The 25386-nt window shown below is 33.9% G+C and overlaps 1 protein-coding gene across 6 annotated transcripts in view; it reads left to right on the top strand.

The window, feature by feature from the left end:
- The window catches only part of SNX14 (sorting nexin 14), a 68487-nt gene that overhangs the window by 14864 nt on the left and 28237 nt on the right, over positions 1-25386 (top strand). The window contains exons 3-17 of one of the 6 annotated variants that reach the window (XM_079939153.1): positions 632-705; positions 787-865; positions 4207-4250; positions 6496-6583; positions 9703-9787; positions 14524-14680; positions 15801-15876; positions 17033-17077; positions 17180-17260; positions 17361-17475; positions 19913-20068; positions 20424-20548; positions 21234-21292; positions 22653-22679; positions 24740-24872. In XM_079939153.1, coding sequence (XP_079795279.1) covers positions 632-705; positions 787-865; positions 4207-4250; positions 6496-6583; positions 9703-9787; positions 14524-14680; positions 15801-15876; positions 17033-17077; positions 17180-17260; positions 17361-17475; positions 19913-20068; positions 20424-20548; positions 21234-21292; positions 22653-22679; positions 24740-24872 — 1344 coding nt within the window. Of the gene's footprint in view, positions 1-628; positions 706-786; positions 866-4206; positions 4251-6495; positions 6584-9702; positions 9788-14523; positions 14681-15800; positions 15877-17032; positions 17078-17179; positions 17261-17360; positions 17476-19912; positions 20069-20423; positions 20549-21233; positions 21293-22652; positions 22680-24739; positions 24873-25386 lie in introns of all 6 variants that reach the window. The other 5 variants (XM_079939154.1, XM_079939157.1, XM_079939152.1 and 2 more) reach the window with 5 other exon arrangements.

Below are 25386 nucleotides of genomic sequence, written 5' to 3'. Positions count from 1 at the left end.
AGGCACAGACACAAACAGGGAACTAATTGTTCCCTAAATGTTTATTTGCTCCATAGAAACAAACCAGTAATATTTCTTTAACGAAAATAATTAGTTTTTCTGAACTTTGAACTCTTCCTTGAAAATTCTCCAAGTGGATGTAGTCCCTCATCTCAGGTTGGTTGATATTTCTACTCAGAGGAAACACAGCTGAAGGTGATACCCCGTATTTGGTCAGGAACCTTACTAGTTATCACGCGTCTTCTCCCTCATTGAATTCAAGGTTTCGGAGAAATAGAAAATAGTTTTTTCTTATACCTTTGCAGTAGAGTATCATTTTCAAATATAGATTTATATATTTATTTATTTATTTTTAATAAGTGAGCGTAACAATTGACTTTAATTTTAAGCTTGAAAATTTGGCTTAGTTATTGTAAAGCATTTCATTAGGTATTTTTTTCCTATTGGCAGTTTGGTATAGCAAGTATTATTTATTATAAAGAATGGTTTCAGTGTTAAAGCAGATATTAGTTAAAAAAATCATGTCCTTTGAATTCATACATTGATTAACAAACTTTTGGAAAGTTGATTCTCTTCAGTAAATATGATACGTAAAGTAAAGACGAATCTCCCCATTTCCCTTTTTTAGCAGTTAGGACTTCAGGAATTATTTCCTCAAGGTCGTAGCTGTGCTGTTTGTGGTAAAGTGAAATGTAAACGACATAGGTACGTTAAACACTTTTAATTTGTTGATCCTTCCAGTTACATTTTGGATTTCAAGCAGTTTAACTGTATGATTTTCTTTAGACCTGCCTTGCTGCTTGAGAACTACCAGCCATGGCTAGACCTGAAAATTTCTTCCAAGGTTGATGCATCTCTTTCAGAGGTAACTGATTTAAATAAAATTGCTATGTATACCCAAGCAGAAAGTATTAAATACCTATGGAAAATTTAATCATGGAGTATTTTAATATATGCTGCCTAATCAATTCTTGGCTGGTAGTTGATTGTTATACAACTTGAATGGTAAACTAGAAATGTTTTTGGATCCCATGTCTAATTGAAATGGACATTTTAGTCAAAAAAAGTACTGTTTACCTAGTTATTGTTTACCTCTTATAAAAATAGTCATTTTTATTATAAGACAGTAGAAATAACCATTTTGTAATTCCAGAGGAGACCTGAGCTACAAGGAGCCAATGTGTATCTTACTGAATTGTGACCCCATTTTTGACACTAACTTGAGCAGAGAGTCAGATACATTTCAGTGTTTGTCCATAGTATAGGAATAGAAAGCATGTTCTCTTATCTTTGTTCCAGTCACATTTTATATGTACCTTTTTGGTAACATATCATGTTTTAGTTATTTCTTTGAGAAACTTGGTCTCTCCATCCAAGAAAGCAGTCAAGTCCTTGAAGGCAAGGAATGGGTCTCATTTGTTCCCAGCACCAAGTGCAGGTGCCAGATATATTGTTGGTACCTGATAGATATCTATTGAATTAAACTGAGTGCTAATTAGTTGAAGAATAGCATTAGGCATCTGAATCCTGCCTTAATTGTCCTTTTTCCCAGTTTGTATCTTTGTTTGGCGAAAAGTATGCTGCATAAATGCTAAACTGTTGGCAGTTTTCCTTTTCATTTCTTCTGTAAGCTCTTTTTCATCCTTCAGATTCCCTGATTTAAGACTGTGCTGTCCAGTATAGTAGCCACTAGCCACATGCAGCTATTGATAAACACTTGAAATGTGTTAGTCCAGATTGAGATGTGCTGTATATGTAAAATACAGTAAAATATGTACTGGATTTTGAGGACTTAGTAAGGAAAAAGAAATGTAAAATATCCTATTATATACTTTATGTTGATTACATATATGATAATATTTTGGGTATATTGGGTTAAATAAGATATATCATAAAATTAACTTCACCTGTTTCTTTTTACTTTTTAAAAAACATAGCTACTAGAAAATTTGAAATTATATTTGTGGCTCACATTATATTTCTGTTGGGGAGAGTGCTGATTTGAGGTCTGTTGAAGACAAGACATCTAGGAAGAGTATTATTTGTAGTTTGACACTTCGTTTCTTTTTAAAAATTGAAAAAACTGATGTAAAGCTCTTAGCCTAGTGCCTGGCACATATTAGTGTTCAATAAATACTAGCTCCAATATTTAAAAATATTTTCTGAGATCTTGCTGTAGGCAGGAACTGGATTAGGCCCTAGGAATAAAAAGAGAAATCAGGTATGGTTCCTTTCTTCTGGGAACTTCAGTCTAGGAGGGGAGATAGCCATTTAAACAGACATATACAATATAATGTAATGCAGGCTATAATGGAAGAAATGTACAAGGTGTATCATTAGCACAGAGGACGAAGTGCATAACTGTTGAGAGGAGCAGTCAGGAAATATAACTAGAAGTTTATCAGCCTGATAGTGTGGGAAAAGGTATTTCAGGGTGTGGGAAGAGCTTTTGGAAAGAAAGAGGCTTTGAAACAAGGTGGAGTGTTCAGCAGACTGGAGGGTGAAATGCGAAGGAGGGTGTGGGCAACGAAGAGACCAGACTCTATTAGCTAGTATTTATCAATCACTTACTGTATAGTAGATATTGTACTAATCACTGTACTTGCATTATTCATGTAATCATACAGCCTATGAAGTAGGTGCTATTATTGATTTGATGGTTTTACCAAAGGAAGGGTTTAGAGAGTTTTAATAATTTTCTCAGGTATCATACTTGGTTGGTAGCAGAAGAACTCAGTCTAAAACCCAGGACTGCCGTAGTTCTTAACTGATTTTTATATGGCCCTTTAGAAATCAGATCATCAGAAGACTTAAAAGGCCACGCTGAAGGAGTTTAATTGATCGGGAGTCAGTGATTTTCAAATTGTGTAACTAGAGTTTTCAGATGTGATTCACAGGATGCAGTGGGAGGTGAAAAGGAAGTGGATGGTCACAGGGGCTGGCAAGCAGCTTTCTCTCACCCCTTCACAATCAGTGCAGCTCCACTTGTCTTAACTTTGATATGTTGTGGTTTGATATATTGAGGGTTTCATGCAGCGGAGTGATGTGGTCAAATACATGTTTTAGATCACTTTGGCAGGTTTATGGAGGTTGGAGGGGAGCTAGCTTGGAAGGAGGGAGACTAGTTTAGAGGCTATTGCTATGTATAGGGATGAGAAGATGAGGACCTGAATAGTGGAGCTGTAGAAAAGAGCTACTTAGGATGTAAACTTACTAGGGCTTCTGATTGAATTTGAGGGAATAATATAATAATAAGATGAAATGTTTAATGGTAAATTTTCTAGTCTCCTCTCTGTGTCCTAACACTGTCTATATGTATCTTATTTTTCCAGGTGATATCACTAATGCTTACTTTTTTAGTAAAAAGTCCAAATCTTGTTGCCTTAGTATTTAGAGAGTCCAGTCTTGATTACTACTGCAGAGAAGGTATATAGTCAGATTAGATATATTGTTTCATTCCCTCCCTAGTGTTTTTTAAAGTTAATGCCCACTGCTACAAGTCCTTTTAAAAATTAAACTATACTGCTGCACCCAGGCTCAAGGAATGGAAGGTTTAACACCCAAGATTTCTTTTGTTTTGTTTTGTTACTCTTTCACATATAACTTGATTTTCAGTGTACAGCTAAAATTTTCACGAAGTGAGCATATTCATGTAGCCGGCCCCCAGATCAAGAAACAAAAACATTATTAGCACCCAGAAGTACCCCTCATGCTCCCTTCTGGTCACTATCCTCGCTTCAAAGATGATCACTGAAACCTAACTTTAACCCTTTATGTAAGTCTTATATATTTGTTTCTTCATTTTATTCTGGGAATACTGACTGACAGAGAGGGTTAGGAATGCAAAAGACTAGCCTATTATTTTCCTTATTTCCATAGAAATTTTTTGGTTCAGTGAAGCTTCAGAGTCAGAACAATTTAGGTTTTTAAAAAATTTTTTTAAATTATAGGAATATTTAAAAATGTGTGTCATTCTAATAGTAATTTTTCTTTTTTATGGTTTTCAAAGTATTTTTTCATGTTTTCTTTCATCATCACAACATGTAAAGTTGACATATACATTTTGTCATGTGAAAGTGTGATATTAGATGTCAATATATGGGATACTAAACTTAGTTTTTATTATATATTTCTTAGTAGTAGAGTTTATTTTCCCAGAATGAGTTAACTAACTTGATTTTTCTTTGAAAAATAATTTTTATGCAGGTTCTTGAATTAGTGTTGGAAAACTTCATTTACCCCTGGTACAGGTAAGCTCTTTCTATAAGACCTTTTTTCTATAGTATAGTGAATACCATTAAGTTAAGTGCTAATGATATGTTTTCAGTATAGGCCAGGATTTATCAATTTTGGCACTATTGACATTTTAGACCACGTAATTCTTTACTGTAGGGACCTGTACTGTGCCTTATAGGGTATTTAGCCGCACCCCTGGCTTCTTCCTAGCGAATGCTGGTGGTATCCCTTCTTCCCCTAGTTGTGACCACCAAAAATGTCTTCAGAGATTGCCACATTTACCTGGGAGGCACAGTGGTCCCAGTTAAGAACCATTGATTAGGTCATCAATTAACAGTTTAATGATAGCAAAGAGGAACTTAGGCTACTTTTTGAAAGAGAAGTAACTTGTAGAATTTCTTTTTTTTTTTTAAATCATCTTTATTGGAGTATAATTGCTTTACAGTGTTGTGTTAAGTTTCTGCTGTATAACAAACTGAATCAGCTATATGTATACATATATCCCCAAATCCTCTCCCTCTTGCGTCTCCCTCCCACCCTCCCTATCCCACCCCTCTAGGTGGTCACAAAGCACTGAGCTGATCTCCCTGTGCTATGCAGCTGCTTCCCACTAGCTATCTGTTTTATGTTTGGTAGTGTATATATGTCCATGCCACTCTCTCACTTCGTCCCAGCTTACCCTTCCCCCTCCCCGTGTCCTCAAGTAACTTGTAGAATTTCTCATGACTCCTAATTGTAGGAGTGATTTACTATTTTGTATGCACTTTTTACATTTGAAATAGTTGTACATTTACAGGAAAAATTTATATTCAGATATTTCATTAAATTGAAAGTTAATTTCAATAGACTTTTCCTGGAAAATTAATATGTTTTTTCCAAAGCAACTTTGTTTTTGGTGTCTGAGGTGGATGTACAAGTGCCCTATGCTTAGCAGGATATGGATCTGAAAAAAATATATAGTTTGACAATCAGAAATCCCAAGTTATATTATAAAATAGATGTTCCCTTACATAAGCATCATGTATTTAGTTATGTATTTGAACACTTAAACCCGTATGACTTACAGATGTAATATTTAATGATAACTACCCAAATTTTATATAGATTCAGTATATTTTGAATTTCCTAATTTAACAATGCTAGTAGGGGACTTCCCTGGTGGTCCAGTGGTTAGGACTCAGCGCTTTCACTGCTGTGGGGCTAGGTTCGATCCCTGATCAGGGAACTAAGATCCCACAAGTCACGTGGCATGGCCAGAAAAAAAAAAAATGCTAGTAGTTGAGTTGATCTATAGTGTATTAAAACAAATTTAATATTCAGTTTATATGGCATATTTTCCTGAAAAGCTTATATAAATTAATTTTTTACATTTGAGTCTGTCTTAAATATGGGACATTTGCCATTTAAGTAAAGTTGATGGTGAGGCCTTTTGTAAAATGAATCCTGTTGTAAAACTTCCCCACTGCGACCCCGCCCCACCCCTACGCCCACATTATGACTCTTCAGATATAAAATATGGCTGTATTTGTAAATGTTAAAGTCTGTATTTTCTCCTTTGATGCTGTGATATCCCCTTCCTTGGAGTTAATAGTGGAAAGCATGATTGATACAATTATCTTCCTTATTTTACCAAGGGACTTAACAGGTAGCATCATCTTCAAGTTCAGAATATCACCATTATACGTACCTTTCTTTCTTGCCTTTGATTAGGGAAGTATCCTTATTCTTCTAGGGACCTCAGGACTACAGGAAAACTCAGGAGAAGGTTGTCAAAATTTCTGTTTAAAAACAGTTGAGTTTCAGTTTATTTTCTTTTTCAAATAGAACACACACTTTTTTCCCTTACTTTTAGAATTAGTTTATATTATTAATCTAGAAATATTTAAACTAATTTAAAATTTAGTATGTAATTCTGTTGCTTCTCAAAATTATTCTTTGTTTTATTTCTTAGATATTTCTTTGATGATGTTTAGAAAATGATCTTAAAAATCTTAAAAATATGACCACGTACATGTGAATGTCTGCAGGGAAATATGTACTATAATTTAGTTAACAGTAATTGTGTCTTGTCACTAGAATTATGGGAGATTTCTATTCTTTGTACATTTCTTTTTTTCTCTACTGTAATGCATTATTTGTTAAAAAAAAGTAGCGTAAGTAAATGGAAGAAAGTCAGTTCTAGACTTTTCTTGTTTTCTAGAAGAGGAAGCTGTGTATTTCTTTGAACTTCTAAATGCTTGCTTTTCTCCTCAATTGAAGGGATGTAACAGATGATGAGTCCTTTGTTGATGAACTGAGAATTATATTACGGTTTTTTGCATCTGTCTTAATTCGAAGGATTCACAAGGTATATATTTATAATGAGAAATTTGGGAATTTCTATACTGTATGTATTTGTTCCTCACTTTTAATTTTTTAGATTAAAAGATAAATGGATTACTTTTGATTAATTGATCAATTTTGCTTTCTTTATTTTAATGTTTGGATATCTTGGTTTGTGGCAATTAGAAATAAAAAGACAATTAGAGAAAAAAAAATTCATGTTCCAGTTAGATGAATTTACTGAATACAGGGTAATGATTATGATCTACTTTTTAAAAAATTTCAAGCCATAGTTTGTTTATGTTTGAGTTTCTGTCTGTATATACTTAACAGTGTGTTGGCTGTAGACATAAATACTTGTCTACTGCCTTGTCAGTTTGATAGAATTGAACATATTGACAATAAATTGGCATATCGTATCTGCCATTAGTAAATAAAGATAAATCTTGTTAAATGTTTCTATACCTATTTGAGAAGTGAACAATACAGTCAAGTACTGTGGCAAAGATATGCAAAAATTATGAATAAGTAGTTCACAAAAGAAACATATAAAATGGCCAGTGAATATTTGAAAATATGTTGTCTCACATGAAATATAGTCTTTTGATGAGATACTGTTCTTTTGCCTATCAGGTTGGGAAAGGTAAAAAACATGATAATATCTAGTAGTGGTGATTGTGGGGAAACAGGCAAAGCAAGTACAAATTCAGATTGATGTAACTCTTACCCTGGAAGGCAGTTTGGTAATCTTTATTAAAAGACTTAAAAATGTCTGTGCTCCCAAATTTAATTCCATTGTTTTTCTTAGTATATTTTAAAGAAATAATCACAGTAGTTTGTAAAAATGTATGTTCAAAGATTCATTGCAGTATAGTTTATAATAAGGAAGTCTGAAAAGGAAAACATGTCCAGTGGTAGGATTGTTGGTTGATTGAATATAATACATGCTAACTATAAAATCCTTTCTGTAGTTTTTGTGATTGCTTGCTTTCATTTAGCATAATGTTTGTGATTGGTTGTTTTCACTTAGCATAATATTTTCAAGGTTTATTCATGTTGTCATTTTGTAGCTATATCAGTACTTATTCTTTTTTATGTCTGAGTAATATTCTGTTGTATGGATATGCCACATTTTGTTCATGCATCCATCCATCCATCAGTTGGCTATTATGAATAATGCTGCCATAGTGTTTGTGTATAGGTTTTCTCGGGAGGGAGGGGGTGGAATATTTGTTTTCATTTCTTTTGGGTTTACCTAGGAGTGTAATTGCTGGGTCAAGTGGTAACTCTGTGTTTAACTTTTGAGGAACTGTCAGATTGCTTTCCTAAGTGGCTGTACCACTTTGCATTCCCACCAGCAGTGTATGAGGGTTCTGATTTCTCCACATCCTTGCCAGAACTAGTTATTATCTCACTTTTTGATTCTAACCATGCTAGTGGGTGTGAAGTGGTATCTCATTGTGGCTTTGATTTGCCTTTCCCTATGACCAATGATGTCGAGCGTCCTTTCAGATGCTTATTGGCCATTTGTGTATCTTTTTTGGGGAGAAATGTGTATTCAAATTCTTTGCCCATTTTTTTAAACTGAGTTATTTGTCTTTTAATTGTTGAGATGTAAGAGTTCATTATCTATTCTGGGTATACTTCCTTCATCAGATATATGATTTTCAAATATTTTTTTCCACTTTCTGGATTGTTATGGTACATTTCATTTTATCTGTATACTGTCCTGGGAGATAAGTGGGTCATTATCATACCCATTTTATAGAAAGTTAGTAATATTCTTTGTCAAAGTGTCAGAGGTAGTTGATGGGCAAAAGATTAGGCCTGGGTCATGTCATTCCTAGTACAATGTTATATCCTTGATAACATGGCCTGACTAATGTAAATTGGGAGTTTGGGGATAATGAAAACAATCATTTAAGGTCCACAGTGGTTTTTTTTTTTTTTCTTTTTTTAATCAAAGTTTAGTGACAAACTCACTATTTTATCATTTTGATTTTGATCTGAAGTCTCTAAAATGGAACTTACAAGGGAAAATTTTCGTGCGTATTCTCAGAAGACAAGATTCCATAAAATATTTAAAAATGAAAACATCTTGTTTATTTGATAAATATATATATGAGACTAATTTATAATCACTGAGTACCAAGAGAGCAGGGATAAATGAAGAGTAATGTTATTTTGCAAAAAGGTGTGCTACTAGCAAAAACATCCCCTCTTATTGAACATGTTTGATCTTATACAGCCAAAAGATATCTGTAATCTGCTCTGGGTTTTACTAGTAAATCACTAAAATTTGGGGGATTATGATCCATTACACTTACTAGATTTATCAGCTTGTGATGTTTTTCCTCTTTCTTAATGAGGAATTTAAAAAGAACTGAAAAGTTAACACAAAACAACACTATTGTGATGCAGTTTTCTCATGCCTTTGATAAAGGGAGAATATGATGTGTTGAGCTTTGTGATGGAAGCTAAGCCTGTTGAACTCCAATAAACATGCTTTTTGGTGGTGATTTACTTAATTTGCAGGGTTTTTTTTTTTTTTTTTTTTAGTTATTTTATTTTATGTCTCTTTTATGTGTGTACTTGTAAGCCCCCAGTCCTCTCTTACTAACCTACCATAGTCATTACAGTTTCCAGCCTTTAAGTTGAACAATACCTGTGGGGAATGATGAAACTTAATTTTATTCCAAAATAGAATGCTTCCATATATCTTGAAACCAGGATTTACCTTGTAAGCTGAATGAAAAGTTTATTTTCAAGTGACCTTAGTAAACACAAGTTTATAACCTCAAAGGGATGATAAAGTTACTTGAGATTTTTTTCTTGAATGCATTTAGAATGAACACATTAAAGAAATAAGTCAAGAATAAAGATGCTATTTTGTGAGAAAAATTTAGTGTATAGGGTATGCATATGAAGGTGTATTTTCATTACTGTTGTAGTAAAACGGTCTAAATTTACAGTTAGTATGATCCAAGAATGTAAAGTGCTTTTAAATTATATTTTTGAAAGATTCCCAATAATACCACTGATTTTTAAGATCATATGTTCCAATACCTTAAATACATTGTTCCTGCCATTGTAACTTAGTGATAATTATTTTAAAAGTTTTATTTTAATGTTGAATTTTTCTAGGTGGATATTCCATCTATTATCACCAAGAAACTATTAAAAGCAGCAATGAAGCATATAGAAGTGATCGTTAAAGCCAGTCAGAAAGGTAATACAAAGTTTTATGTTTCTTACACTGCTACAAAGTTTGAGTTTGTTTTTATATACCAGCTTTCACTTTAAATATCTAAGTCTGAGTACTGATAAATTAAGTGATATATTCACAGATGCTGTGAAAGTATTAGTTTAAACTGAAATCTCTTTCAGTAATTTGTTAACATATAAGTGATTTTGAGAACTCAAGAATCTATGAAAATTAAGGTACACTCGGATAATCTTTAGTTATATTATTGATGAATCTTGTCTTTTTTTGCATGGTAGTCTGTTGACTTCATTACCTCCTCTGAGGTGTCTTTCACATCTCTTCCCTCCTTTTTTCTTAATGATTTCAACAGTTTTGATGAAACCTATCCTATTTATTGCTACTATGTTAATTTCACAATGCCACAATTCTGTTACCTGCCTACTTAAAAAAAAAAAAATTAGCGAGTGCTACAGAGTCAAAACTGTCCTATATTTTAAACCCTTTCCTATTTAGTCAAGTATTTTGATCTACTCTTGTCCTTCACTATGTATGATACTTTAGCCAGGATGACCTGTTTGCAGTTTCTTATGTGTATCCTGGCCTTTATACTGTCATGATGTACACATAGCATACATTCACCAAACGTTTGCTGATTGGATGAAACCTTCATTTGGGGGCTTTTCTTGCTCTTAGATCAAGCTGAAATATACCTTTTAAACAAAATTACTTATATGCTCTGTACTTAGTTCTTTGTGAAACTGAGATTTTCCTTGTATCTGCATTTGGTATTCTTCTTTGTCAGTGCTTCCCCAAGTATGTTCTGCAGAATACTACTCTATGTAGATGACTATGTAGAAGAAGTATCATGGTTATATTTTCTGGTAATTACTATGTATTGTATTCCTCTTCTGGAAATACCCAGTAAGTACTAGCATTCCAAAATATCTCAGTATTCCTGCAGCAAAGAAATAACTTTAACTTTTTTTAACCCAGCACATCCCAAACTCATTTGAGCATGGAACCAATTTTCCCTCCCTCATAATATCAGTTTGTATAATCACAGTATATTTGGGGAACTTGTAGAGTGGTAGTTAAATTATTAGTTTATTTGTCCTTTGGTATGAATAATTCCTCAGGTATGAGAAGCATTTCAAATTACATTTAAAAATTTTTCTGTGTTCATCTTATAATATTATAACAATTCAAGTTTTACCTTCAACATAGTTAAAAAGTGGAAGAGTTTAAATATGTATAATTTAATTGTTAAATTAAAAAAATTAACTTTTAAAATAATTGTCCTGTCACTGGCAAAAACACACCAGAAGATAGTAACTTTGTTGTAGCCATTTTGTTAAGGCTACTGTACTGTCAGAAAAAAATATAGAAAAGTGTTTTTTTTTTTATTAGTAAACTTTACTTTTTAGAGCAGTTTTAAGTTTACAGAAAAACTGAGCAGAAATTATAGAGAGTTCCCATATATTTCCCCCCTTCCCTATTATTAACACCTTGCATTGGTTGGTACATTTGTTACAATTGATATGCCAGTACTGAGACATTATTATTAACTAAAGTCCATAGTTTTTTTTTGTTTTTTTTGTGGTACGCGGGCCTCTCACTGTTGTGGCCTCTCCCGTTGCGGAGCACAGGCTCCGGACGCGCAGGCTCAGTGGCCATGGCTCATGGGTCCAGCCTCTCCACGGCATGTGGGATCCTCCCAGACTGGGGCACGAACCCGTGTCCTCTGCATTGGCAGGCGGACTCTCAACCACTGTGCCACCAGGGAAGCCCCATAGTTTTTATTAGGGTTTTACTCTTCATATTGTACATTCTGTGGATTCTGACAAATGCTTAATGCCATGTATCCATCAACACAACATCATACTGAATAGTTTCACTGCCCCCCCGCCCCCTGTGTTTCACCTATTTATCCCTCCCTCCTTCCTTCATGAACCCCTAGCAACCACTGATCTTTTTACTCTTTCTACAGCTTTGCCTTTTCCAGATGTCATATAGTTGGAATCATACTGTAGCCTTTTCAGACTGTAGCCTTTTCTTTCATTTAGAACTATCATTTAAGGCTCCTCCATGTCTTTTTGTGGAGTTGATAGCTCATTTCTTTTTATTGCTCAATTATATTCCATTGTACAGATGTACCACAGTTTGTTTATCCATTCATCTTTTGAAGGATATCTTGGTTGCTTCTAAATTTTGGCAATTATGAATAAAGCTGCTATAAATATTTATGTGCAGGTTTTTGTGTGGGAAAATTATTTTTAATATGGTCTTAATTTTGTTGTAAAGACAAACACTTTGAACTCAGGATATGAGTAAATTGAGTCTTTTATTTTTATTTATTTTTATTTTTGTGGTACACGGGCCTCTCACTGTTGCGGCCTCTCCCGTTGTGGAGCACAGGCTCTGGATGCGCAGGCTCAGCGGCCGTGGCTCACGGGCCCAGCCGCTCCGCGGCATGTGGGATCTTCCCGGACCAGGGCACGAACCCGTGTCCCCTGCATCGGCAGGCGGACTCTCAACCACTGCGCCACCAGGGAAGCCCTATTTTTATTTTTCAATTGATCAGTTTAATAAAATATCCAAGTTATTTTGTTTCTGTGAAAGTGCTGTCATATATATAGACCAGTTTGACTGAAATTTATCCTTGAGTCTTTGCAAGAGAGGGGTTGCTAAATTGCTACTATTCATGCAAAAAATGGTCCTCAATTACAAAATCAGCATAAAATGCTAGATTGGATTCATTAATGACATTGTAATTAATGAATTCCATAGAATTAAAAGGCCAGAGGATTAGAAGGACTGCATTTTATCCAAAGGTCCTGGTGTTCTAAATATTATAACAGTGAATTAGACTTGTAAAAAAGGTTTTCAGGTTTTTGATTTTTCTTCTCTTTCATGCACGAATTTGTTTTCTAAATTCTTTGGCTCCACAATTGTGTATATTCAGGAAATTAAAGGTTCAGCTCTTTATACATATTCATTTTTACTTTCTTGGTGTTCTCTCCTTAACCTGCCTCTTGAGAGTAGGAATTACAAAGAAGTTTTCTATGTAAGTCCTTCTATCACCCTTAGAAATGTTGAAAATATATACATTAGAAGCATTGGTTTAATTTAAATTCAGTAGTAATTGAAGGGTCTTATATCAGTCTTTCACCCTGAAGTTACCTCTTTGTTGTGGATTCTGGGGACTTTTCCTTTTGTGGTCTGAAAACTGCCCACTAATTAGACAGGAGATATACTGGTGATTAGTGGGGATAAATCCATGCCCCGTTTTTCAGCATCTATATATTATGTGTGAATGCTTAATTGCACCAGATATTATAATTACTTGTGCATTTTGCATGGCAGCTTTTTCAGTGTTAACTATTTAATGACTGTTTACTGAGGTGGAAACTGAGACTCAAAGGGATTATATCATTTAACATCATCAGTTAATAAAGAAGTAGAATTGGGATTTAGCATAGCTTAGTCTTCTTATTTTAAATCCCTGCTCATGATATAAATTTTTAAAAGACCTGTACCCCAAATTCTTGGGGCAAAATGCATGGTAAACAATTGTATAATGATAAAATAAAGTACATTCTTATAAAAACTATGTCCTTGTTTGCCAGTCCTTCTTTTATACCTCTGGCACAGGTAGCCTTTATTTACTTTCTTAGTTCTTACACCATTAGAATGTATGTTTTGGCTTTTCTTTGGTAAATATGCTTGCATTCTGTTAATGAAAATAGAAATAAATTGTAAAAAATAAATGCCATTTGAATTAGGGTTAAGATTCCCTTCACAGACTCCATGATTTTAAAACTTGGCTCAGAATGCAAATAGGGGAGAAAGCATGACTTGTTTTTCTCCTGCTCCTTTTTAAAGTATTAGTTTAGTGTTTGGCCTTTTAAGAAAACTTTTTGTTAGTGTAACTTTTATCATCAGTTAATGTTTATTAAGTAATCTAACTTCATGGACTTCCACCATATACAGTTCTGTACCTTTTGTGTCCTGTACTGTGGGCAGAAGATGCAGAACTGAACCAAGGAAGCCAGTTTCTATACTCTAATTTCTTCAAAGGGTTACCTGAATGATTTTGACTAGAACTTTAAGAGGGATTTTTGTTTGTTTGTTTTTTGTTTTGTTTTGTTTTGTTTTGTTTTTTGCCGTACGTGGGCCTCTCACTGTTGTGGCCTCTCCCGTTGCGGAGCACAGGCTCCGGACATGCAGGCTCAGTGGCCATGGCTCACGGGCCCAGCCGCTCCGTGGCATGTGGGATCTTCCTGGACCGGGGCACGAACCCATGTCCCCTGCATCGGCAGGCGGACTCCCAACCACTGTGCTACCAGGGAAGCCCTAAGAGGGATTTTTAAAATATTTGCAGGGGATGAACAGAATGTAACGTTTGATAACAAAAGCTTTGTGTATGCTAGAAGATGTTTTCTTTAGTTTTTTCCACTTTAAGCAATTTGCTTTTCTTTAATATACTTTGTAATGACCTGAGTTTAAAGTTTTGTTTACCAAGGGTGAAAGGCTTTTTATCAATTAATTTTGAATAATTAAAAAACTTCCAGCAAAGAGGAAACTTATTTTCTTTATATCCTTTTTGTGAAAAATTTCCCAGTAGAATACATATTGGAAAGAAAGGAAGGCTAAGAAAGGAATGGCTATGTTAAATTAATTTGTATTTGTTAGTGGAAATGGCTGAAGTTATTTAACATTGTTAACTTCTTCCAATATTTATTTTTTATCTCTATTTATAGTAGAAAATACAGAGTTTTTACAGCAAGCTGCTTTAGAAGAATATGGTCCGGAGCTTCATGTGGCTTTGAGGAGTCGAAGAGATGAATTACATTATTTAAGGAAACTTACTGAACTACTTTTTCCTTATATTTTGCCTCCAAAAGCAACAGACTGCAGGTATAAATAGACTAGAAAATGTCATAGCATACCATACCGTATGTATATTGCTATTCTTGATCATAATAGGAATACACTAAAACTTGAGATTAGGCTATGATATAATTTTTCATTTAAGAAATATAATTTATCAGGTCTTAAAATGCCATTTTAGGTACTAAGCATTCATGATGTATTGTGTTGCTAAGAATTTTTTCTTGGAAATTGATCGTAGGAAATCAAAGACAAATGTAAAAAATTAATTGTCTTACTTGAGATCATTATACTTTATTACTTCCTTGGTGTTCCTTTTAAAAGACATGCATATTATGATTCACTGGCAGAAACACTTTGAACAAATTATACAGACAAGTTTGGGTTTTAAGGTATTCACCTGGGAAGTATAGTTAGAGGTCGTTTAGTCCAGCCTCCCTTATTTCCGAAAGAGCACGTTTAGATTATTCCATAAAGTTACCTCTTTACTCTTATCCTAATAATCCTTAGAGAAAAAGACCATGGCTTATTTTTATTTATTTAAATTGAAGTATAATTTATAACGTTAAATTAGTTTCAGGTGTACAACTTAGTAATTCAATATTTTTATAGATTATACTCCATTTAGAGTTATTACAAAATAATGGCTATATTTCCCTGTGCTGTACAATACATACAACCATGGCTTATTTTTAGTGATGTACTTTAAATATTACTTTATTGTCTTTAAAATTTTTAATTAAATTTAAAAAATATTTTAATTAAAATGTTTTTACTTTAAACAAATTGTTTTATAATAATTTAAATTAATTATAAAAATTATACTGTTACAGGTATTAGGTTTTACATATTAATTTATTATATGTAAAATTTTCATATTTGAGGTGGTGTTTTTCTAATGCTCACTCAGGTTCCTCCTGCTGAGGAAATGCTTTCTTCCTCTTCAGTAGTATTCTCTTTTAGCCAGTTAAGGGCTCTGGGTGCGGTCTGTGAACCAGTAGCATGAGCGTTACTTGGGGGCTTGTTAGAGGTGGCGGAATCTCAGGGCATCCCCAGACCTACTGATCATAGTCTGCATAATAACAAGGTTCCCAGGTAAGAACTGATGTAAATCACTAAATATGTACAATATTGTTCCTTTTTCCAGATCCCTGACCTTACTTTTAAGAGAGATTCTCTCTGGTTCAGTGTTCCTCCCTTCTTTGGATTTCCTAGCTGATCCAGTAAGACGTAAAAAACATTTTTTTCTTTAATTGTGATAAGATACATAAAATATAAAATTTACCATCTTAAATGTTTTTCTATGTACAGTTCAGTGGTATTAAATACATTTATATTGTTGAGCAACCACCACCATTACTTATCTCCAGAACTCTTTTTATCTTGTAAAACTGAAACTCTGTACCCATGTAAACAGTAATTCTCTATTCCTCCTGGCCCCTGGCAACTCTACTTCCTGATTGTACTTTCTGTCTCTATGAATTTGACTACTCTAGTTACCACATATTAGTAGAATGATGCAGTATTTGCAGTATTTGGCTTATTTTACTTAGCATAATATCCTCAGTGTTCATCTGCATTGTAGCATATATCAGAATTCCCTTCCTTTTCAAGGCTGAGTAATATTTCATTTAGGTATATGTTACATTTTGCTTATTCATTCATCTATTGATGGATACTTGGGCTGCTTTTACTTTTGATCCAGTAAGATTTTGAAGAAATAGGGATAATTGATAAATGTTTTGAATGCCAAAGTCAGAATAACTTTTCTTTTCCCATTTTCACAAAAGTTGAGAACCCTGTATCGTAGATTTTGTTTTTAAGATTTATTTATTATTTATTTATTTTATTTATTTTTGGCTGCATTGGGTCTTAGTTGCGGCACGCGGGATCTTTGTTGAGGCATGTGGGATCTTTCGTTGTGCTGCATGGGCTCTTCATTGCGGTGCGTGGGCTTCTCTCTGGTTGTGGCATGTGGGTTTTCTCTCTTTAGTGGTGGCGTGCAGGCTCCAGGGCGTGTGGGCTCTGTAGTTTGTGGTATGCAGGCTCTCTAGTTGAGGTGGTTGAGCTCAGTAGTTGTGGTGCATGGGCTTAGTTGCCCTGTGGCATGTGGGATCTTCCCGGACCAGGGATTGAACCCGTGTCCCCTGCATTGGAAGGTGGATTCTTTACCACTGGACCACCAGGGAAGTCCGAAGAACCCTGTATTGTAGATTTTTAAAAAGCCCCTCTGTATTACATAAGTGCAGATGCTTTGCCACTGCTCCATTTGTTTCTTCATTTTTCCAGAAACTTTCATAATATGATAAAAGCTTTGAGAATTCTGGGCAGAACGCGGTAATGGATTTATTTTGATCCTTGTTTATTATTTTCCATTAGGATACTGTGAATCATTTGCTTATCATCTTCATAGATGACAGTCCAGTGAGTATTGAACGTGTTAGAAAGTACTTCAGATTGCATTGAGTTTTGATTCACATCTGTAAAATCAAATGACATGTTACTGAATTAATTCTTTCTTCAAAGCCTGAAAAAGCAACTGAACCACCTTCCCCTTTGGTTCCATTCTTGCAGAAATTTGCAGAACCTAGAAATAAAAAACCATCTGTAAGTATTTTCGGCAATAACTTATATTACTTTTGATATAAACAATTTTATCATGTATTTACATAGCTCTAACTTACTCTTTCTCCCATGTTGTATCAAGGTGCTGAAGTTAGAATTGAAGCAAATCAGAGAGCAACAAGATCTCTTATTTCGATTTATGAACTTTCTGAAACAAGAAGGAGCAGTGCACGTGTTGCAAATTTGTCTGACTGTGGGTGAGGCTTATCTGTGTACTTTACAAAAGTCATTGTTAAACTTTGTCATATGTTTGACTGTTTAGATCAGATGTTGTAGCTGTCATCTGTTATTGTACTAAATTTCATTTGCTAGATACTCTAAGAGTACCTGTGAGTTATCTCTCAAGTGTCCACTCCTTTCCACATTGGAACATAATCTGTAACTGACTTCAACCAAATCCTCTTAGCAGAAAAATAACTGCCAAAAATTCAGAATAATGAAAATATGTTAAAGACCCAGTCATTAGCACTCTGTCACAGTTTTTATTAAGGATTATTTTGATTCAATAATCAAATACAAAAATGTTTTATTTTGGCTAGAAGTTCTATAACGTTTTACATTATTAAATTTAGAGACACTGTGTGGACTCTTTGAGCAGACTAATTTTTTAATGTACCTAATTTCTTTTTTAAATATAGCTTTTTAAAAATTGAGGTATAATTTACAGTGAAACTCATAGAACTTAAATATACAGTTTAATCAGTTTTGACAAATCTGCACTCTTTATAACCTACAAACCTACACCTTTATTGAGATAAAGACCATTTCCATCACCCTAGAAAGTTCCCTTAGGGCCCTTCCCAAATGATCCACCCCTGCTCCCACTCCTTCCAAAGCAATCACTGATCTCATTTCTCTCACCACAGATTAATTTTGCCTGTACAGTTTCCTTATATAAATGGAATCTCATAGTATGTACTCTTTTGTGCCTGGCTTCATTGATTGAGGATAGTGCTTTTTAAGATTGAATCATGGTGTTGTGTAGATGAGTGGTTTGCTCTTTTTTATTGCTATGTGTAGTATTCTTTTGTATGAGGATACCACTCTTTCTTTATTCATTCTCCTTGTAGATGGCTATCTGGACTGCTTCCACTTTGGGGCTATTCTGAATAAAGCTGCTGTGCACATTCTTACACACACACGTGCACACACACACACATATTTTGGCCCCGATAGTTATTGGCATATTTACTTTTCTGGTGGTCTTTATTTTTTTCTGCAGAACCGGTTTCTATATCATTTTCCTTCTGCTGAAGTACTTTTTTTTTTTTTTTTTTGCATTTCTTATAGTACCATTCAGCTGGGGGTAAATTCTCTTAACTTTTGTCTGAAAAGATGTTATTTTATATTCATTTTAAAAGGATATTTTTACCAAATATAAAATTTTAGGTTGATGGGTTTTTTTCATTCAACATTCTAATTCTAAATCATTCTTCCATTACCTTTTGAACAGCACCATTGTTTCTCAGGAGAAATTAACTTCCATTCTTATGTTTGTTCCCCTGTATGTATGTCCCTTTTCTCCCTGATTGGTTTTTCAGTTTTCTCTTTGGGGGTTTCAGCAATTTGACTGTAATGTGTAGTTTAAAAAAAATTTATTCTGCTCGAATTTTACTTGAATGTTGGTGTTTTTCATCATTTTTGAAAATTCTTGGCTGTTACCTCTTCAAGTATTCTGCCTTATTTTCTCTCTCCTTTCTTTTTGAGACTCCAATTATATGAATTTGCTATCATCCCAAAGATCTTATATGTTCTCTTCCAGTTTTTTCTTTTTTTAAAAACTCCTTCCTTACCTCACTGGGTTTCAGTTTGGATAATTAAGAATTAAGGGGTAAGCTTCCATATTACCTCTTGTAGTAAAAAAAAAAAAAAAAGGGCAGTCAAGGACTTCCCTGGTGGCGCAGTGGTTGAGAGTCCGCCTGCCGATGCAGGGGACACGGGTTCTTGCCCTGGTCCGGGAGGATTCCACATGCCGTGGAGCGGCTGGGCCCGTGAGCCATGGCCGCTGAGCCTGCGCGTCCGGAGCCTGTGCTCCGCAACGGGAGAGGCCACAACAGTGAGAGGCCCGCGTACCGCAAAAAAAAAAAAAAAAAAAAAAAAAAAAAAATGGTAGTCAATATTTTGGCTTTCCTAATGCTGTTCTTTCACATTTTAGGAAAAAAAGATTGATTTGTTCAGACTCTGAGCTCCATCACTAGTCTACAGCCTCCATGATGGACAGAAATATTGTTTAAAAACATTGGGACTAAAAAAAGCCTTAGTTTTCACTGTTATTTAGGGAATCAAATTTCAAAATATTAAAGACCCTTGGTATAAGAAATTAATCCAATATGTTCTTTAAACAGAATTTTACAAGTGTGTTTATTATTCTAAATTTTAGAAAATTTGTATTGCTATGGAAATATTTATGCATTTTATATTTGTATATAAAATATTTGATTGAGCTTCTCTTTCATCTCAGCAGTTGTTTTACTCCCAATTAAATCTTTTTAAAAATCTTAAAATGATGAGTAGATTGCTTATATTTGCTGCTTTTAATATTGATCACAATTAGAGTGGGAACATGAAGTTTTCATTGAGTAGTTTTATTCTATGAAAATAATTCTTTTTTTTTATTCTTTCTGAATTTGCTAGAGGAATTCAATGACAGAATTTTGCGACCAGAGTTATCAAATGATGAAATGCTGTCTCTTCATGAAGAGTTGCAAAAGATTTATAAAACATATTGTTTGGATGAAAGTATTGACAAAATTCGATTTGATCCCTTCATTGTAGAAGAGATTCAAAAAAGTAAGTAAAAGATGAGGATGAAGTAGCTCTTTTACTCTTTTCAGAGTTTTCTCTTGTATTCCCTGCTTATTGCAACAGCTGTGTGAGATACACAGGCAGGCATTATCCTATTTTACTAACAAGATGAAAGCTTTGATGAAGAAACTTATTCACAATTCACATAACTAATACTTGCCAGAACTGGAGCTTGGTTGTTCTAATTCCTCTCTAGTGTGATCTGTACCTTACAGTGGATTTTCTGCAAAACAGTCTTAGTATTGTTTGTATGCTCTTTTCACTGTAATGAACTTTAAACTAATATATAATGTATTTGTGCTTTTCATAAACAATTTTTGCAATATAATTTTTTTAACAGTTGCTGAAGGCCCATATATAGATGTTGTGAAACTTCAGACTATGAGATGTCTTTTTGAAGCATATGAACATGTACTTTCTCTCTTGGAAAATGTGTTTACTCCTATGTTTTGCCACAGTGATGAGGTTAGTCAAAATATTAATCTTGTTTGAAGATTTTTCCTCAAAATTTATTAGTGGCTTTGATAACGTTACATGAGTAATGCAAATAACAAAATAAACAGGAAAATAAAACATGGTTAATTAAGAAAATGAATACTATTTTCCACTACATAAGTTAATGGAGATTAGAAGTTGGTTATAACAACAATTCTTAATACCAAAACCATGTTTGTATATATGTGACTAGAAGATTGCAACCAAATTGGTCTATCTGATTTGCCATATGCCTGAGTGGCTTTGTAGTGGTGATGCAGAAACCCCATTCTTCTTCTTTTTAAAATATTTATTTATTTATTTATTTGGCTGAGCTGGGTCTTAGTTGCGGCACGCACGATCTTTAGTTGCAGCATGCAGGATCTAGTTCCCTGATCAGGGATCGAACCCGGGTCCCCTGCATTGGGAACACAGAGTTTTAACCGCTGGAGCACGAGGGAAGTCCCCCATTCTTCTTGTATATACGTTATTTACAGACTTGTAGAAGTCAAGTGGCTTGAATACCTCCATTTGCAATATCTTAATCCTTACTCTGTTTGACTGTGGTTGTATTCACTTGATTTAAGTAATGTTTCCTTTAAGCTCAAATCAGTAAGGTGAAGTAGCAAGTTTCAATATCAAATATTGGTTTAATAAATCATAATTATTTTTTAAGTATTTCAGACAACTTTTAAGAGGTGCAGAATCACCAACACGCAATTCAAAACTCAACAGGTAGGTATATTCAATCATATATATGTTTTTCTTTTTTTTGGTTCTTGTTGACGCTAATCATTCTGTGATAACATCATTATCTTTATTAATCTGGTTTCCTTGCTACATAAGTAGACAGGATTACTAAGGAATTGTAGAGCTATACTACATATAGTAATGTGAAAATGCCTGACATTCTTTCAGAAAAATTTAACAAGATATGTACACCATTGCCTTGTTAATCTCATAATTATTATTGCTTGATCACCTGCTTTATTGGAGACTATGGACTGCATGCATAATTGAAATCCACAGATAACTCAGTTTTAGAGAGTAGTTTGTTTTTTTCCCATTTATTAATTTTAGTGAAACTCCTGTATAGGACTGCGAAAGAGGAAGTGGTTCGTTTACCTTATTAGCCTGCTGAGTAGCTAAGTGTAAGTCAGAGTCATAACCTCAGAGATGGAAAGCTGTCTTTGCCACTTGGTGAACACCTAGTTGTCTTCAACATATGAAGGCACTAATTTTGCTGGCTTTAGAATATAAAATTAATAGGAAGAAAATATGGGTTGTTTTCATTCTGGGTACTGCTTATAGTCTTTAGTTTTTCTTTATATTGACCTGACTCTTAACGTTAGCTATCAGTCTTGTCAGGACTCTGCTTCTGTGATACTTGATTGATTTACCTATATATCAATAGAATAAGTAAAAGCCTTTCTTAACATTCTTTCATTGAAAATTTAGGGTAGCATTGCTGATTTGCTGTTAGATGACTTAAAATATGTAAAATGTTTATTCATATGTTTTATGTCTACATTCTATTTAATTGCATTTAAAAAGTAAAATTTTAATGCATGTTAATTAATATTAACCTACTCTTCTGTTTCATTCCATACTTAAAGCATAACTTAAAAAATATTTAGGGATCTTTTGTTAACTTTGCTTCTTAGTTTAAGTCATAACTTAAAAAAATACTCAAACTAAAAATGTGTGGAGCATGCACAATTATATCTAATATAGACATGAATTCCATATTAGAAAATACAAGTTTGTTTTCGATGCCAAGTTTTTGGTGGCTTAGTCTCTGAATATTTTCCACTGTATCAAACAAATGGTTTGCCTAAATGAGGGCAAAAAACCAGAATTATTTCCTGACATATTGAGTTTTTAAAAACTTTCTTTAAAATGATCTAGAATTCAGATTCCAACCCCCCCAAAATAGCCATTGTGTTTGTTTCTCTTTCCTTTATCATGTTATTCATAATGCTATCCATCTGTGTAACTTTTAAATTTTGTTTTATGTTCTAAAGTGAAACTTGTTTAATATCTGGGCTTTCTCTTTCTCTTTTCCTTGTGTAATTTCACATGTCTGTTATTGCAGAAGTAGCCTAAGTTTGGATGATTTTCGGTAAGTCTTGAGACAGCATGTGATTCTTTTCTGTATAAATTATCTGTTTAACTCCAATTACTGCCTTTATATCAGGTATTTGGGATATCCTTTTTTTTTTTTTGGCCACGCCGCACAGCTTGAGGGATCTTAGTTCCTGGACCAGGGATTGAACCTGGGCCAGGGCAGTGAAAGCCTAGAATCCTAACCACTAGGCCACCAGGGAATGCCCTGGGACATCCTTTTAAGATTAACCTCTACTTTTATTCTAGAGGTCTCCTTTTTGAAATAGCATTGTATATGTCATCAGAAAATTAAAATGTCAGCATAAAAATAAAGTGAAAAATCCAGTATTTAGCTTTTTAAGGCTGTTGACTCATTCTTTGTTGTTGTTGTTATTGATCTTGCTAAATTTCTTTTAGAATTATTTGTGTTTAAAGAACTTTCTTTAAAGCAAGAAGTACAATATTTCTGTATTTCTGGGTGTAATCACAAGTGAAATATTTAAAAAATATGTCATTTCAAAAAGCCCAACTGTTTTATAATCTAGGTCTACTAGCATAATCTATCTAGATCCTAGAGATTTTAATAATATTTTGTTAAGATTTTCATATTTTTTTTCAGAAAAATTTCTTCTCTCATAGAAAGTTATATTTATAATCCTGGATTTTTTAAAAGCACTAATTGCATGCTTGTTTAAGTAAAACAATATTCTAGTTTAAGTATCCTTTTTACTACTACTACTTACTATTAGAGTTTTTCCAGTTTTAAAATAAGTTTGATTTACTCCTTGAACATGTATAAAATGCACATATCACTAATATACTGGTGCATTTGACACTTCATCAATTTACTTTTATTTCTGTAACTGTTGCATTATTATTATTATTATTATTTTATTTATTTTTTTTTTGCGGTACGCGGGCCTCTCACTGTTGTGGCCTCTCCCGTTGCGGAGCACAGGCTCCGGACGCACAGGCTCAGCGGCCATGGCTCATGGGCCCAGCTACTCCGCGGCATGTGGGATCTTCCCGGACCGGGGCACGAACCCGTGTCCCCTACATCGGCAGGCGGACTCTCAACCACTGTGCCACCAGGGAAGCCCTGTTGCATTATTTTTATAAATACGTTTTCTTATAGGAATAATAGCTATTCGTTAAGTTAGGCCTTCAACACCAATCTCCTTGAATTTTAAAATGGTCATTTTTCTTTGGACATCTGTCGTAAGGGCAGTATTACATAGTGAGTTTTAAATTGGATAAAAGTTATGTTTTTATTTGTTGAAACATGAGGCAATAATAAGTAGGCTGTAGGGGAGGAAATTTTTGCTGCTTTTTTTGTTGTTGCTTTTAGAAATTCACTTTTGAAAAAAATTACAAAACCATTATTTAATATATATGGCAGAGCAAGCTTCTTCCTTAGGCTACATTTGCTTTTATCTTTATGTTCATTGCTAACCCTTCCCTTTGGCATTTTATTTTTTCTTGTTATTATTTTGAAGTTATATATGGTGTATTTTATACTTCATTCTTCTTTTGAGTATTTATATGATTATAAAGTTGAAGAAAATTTTCAGAATTTTTTTGTTTTTCCATCTAAAAATAAAGTACTGAGAAGGTCATTGTTTTGTTTTGTTTTTTTCCTGTTACACTGTGCTTTTTTAGCAGTACAGTACAGTTTGAATAGGATAGTCTATTTTGAACGTTGGTCTAACCACATTTTTAATTTATTTCAAAAAATGTATGGCAGTAAGAAATATGCACCACTAGGGGGCTCTCATCTTTTATTCTTTTTAGTTCAGTTAATGTTTTAAGGTTAAATAGTAGGTAAATTTCAAATGTTTGTTAATAAATATTGTCCCATTAATTCATCCCCTCAAATTTAAACTTTAAATGTTCTGTCACTTTTGGCTATAGAGATGTTGAGACAGTCTATGACTGAGAACTCCAAAAAGTTATGTTTAGCTATACCTTCAGTTTACCCTTTTTGCAACCATTTTTATTATTGTTTACAGTAAACTGGACCGTTGTGATAATGTAATAATTTACTGTGTTCTTGATACATTTTTGTTTAATATTTAGGAGCACACAGAAGAGAGGAGAATCATTTGGAATTAGCCGAATAGGTAGCAAAATTAAAGGAGTCTTCAAGAGCACCACAATGGAGGGAGCTATGTTGCCTAATTATGGCTTAGCTGAAGGTGAAGATGACTTTGTAAGTAAAAATTCTTCAGTTTGTTGTATGTATAATTTCAGACTTAATGTGGCATAAAAAATTGGTTATGCTTGTTATTTTCCCTTTTCTTAATCTTAACTTCTTACTTCAGATTTTGTTTATGTTTCCCATTCTTTCACTAGTCATTACAGTTTCATGGTGCTAATCTAATTTTTTAAATTCCTGAGCACTAAGTTATTGCTTACTATGGCCAGATGGTTTCTGTTAAGCTGATATACTGCTAAATAGTCAAACAATTTACCACATTTTGATTAAGCTTTTACTTCATATCCTGATCTTATCTCTTTCTAACCACATGGCCAGGCACACGGAGTTGTGTTAATCGATGTCTGACCCAACCCCTTGATATTCAGACTGTGATCTGTGGACCAGCAGCATCAGCATTACCTGGGAGCTTGTTATCAGTACAGAATCTCAGGCTTCATCCTAGACCTGCTGAATCATAATTTACATTTTAACAAGATCCCAGATTTATAAGCACATTATATCCTCC

This window comes from Stenella coeruleoalba, assembly GCF_951394435.1.
Source record: "Stenella coeruleoalba genome assembly, chromosome: 12".
Taxonomy (NCBI): Eukaryota; Metazoa; Chordata; class Mammalia; order Artiodactyla; family Delphinidae; genus Stenella; species Stenella coeruleoalba.
The sequence above is the reverse complement of the archived record's forward strand: the minus strand, read 5'-3'. Positions and strand labels throughout refer to the sequence as shown.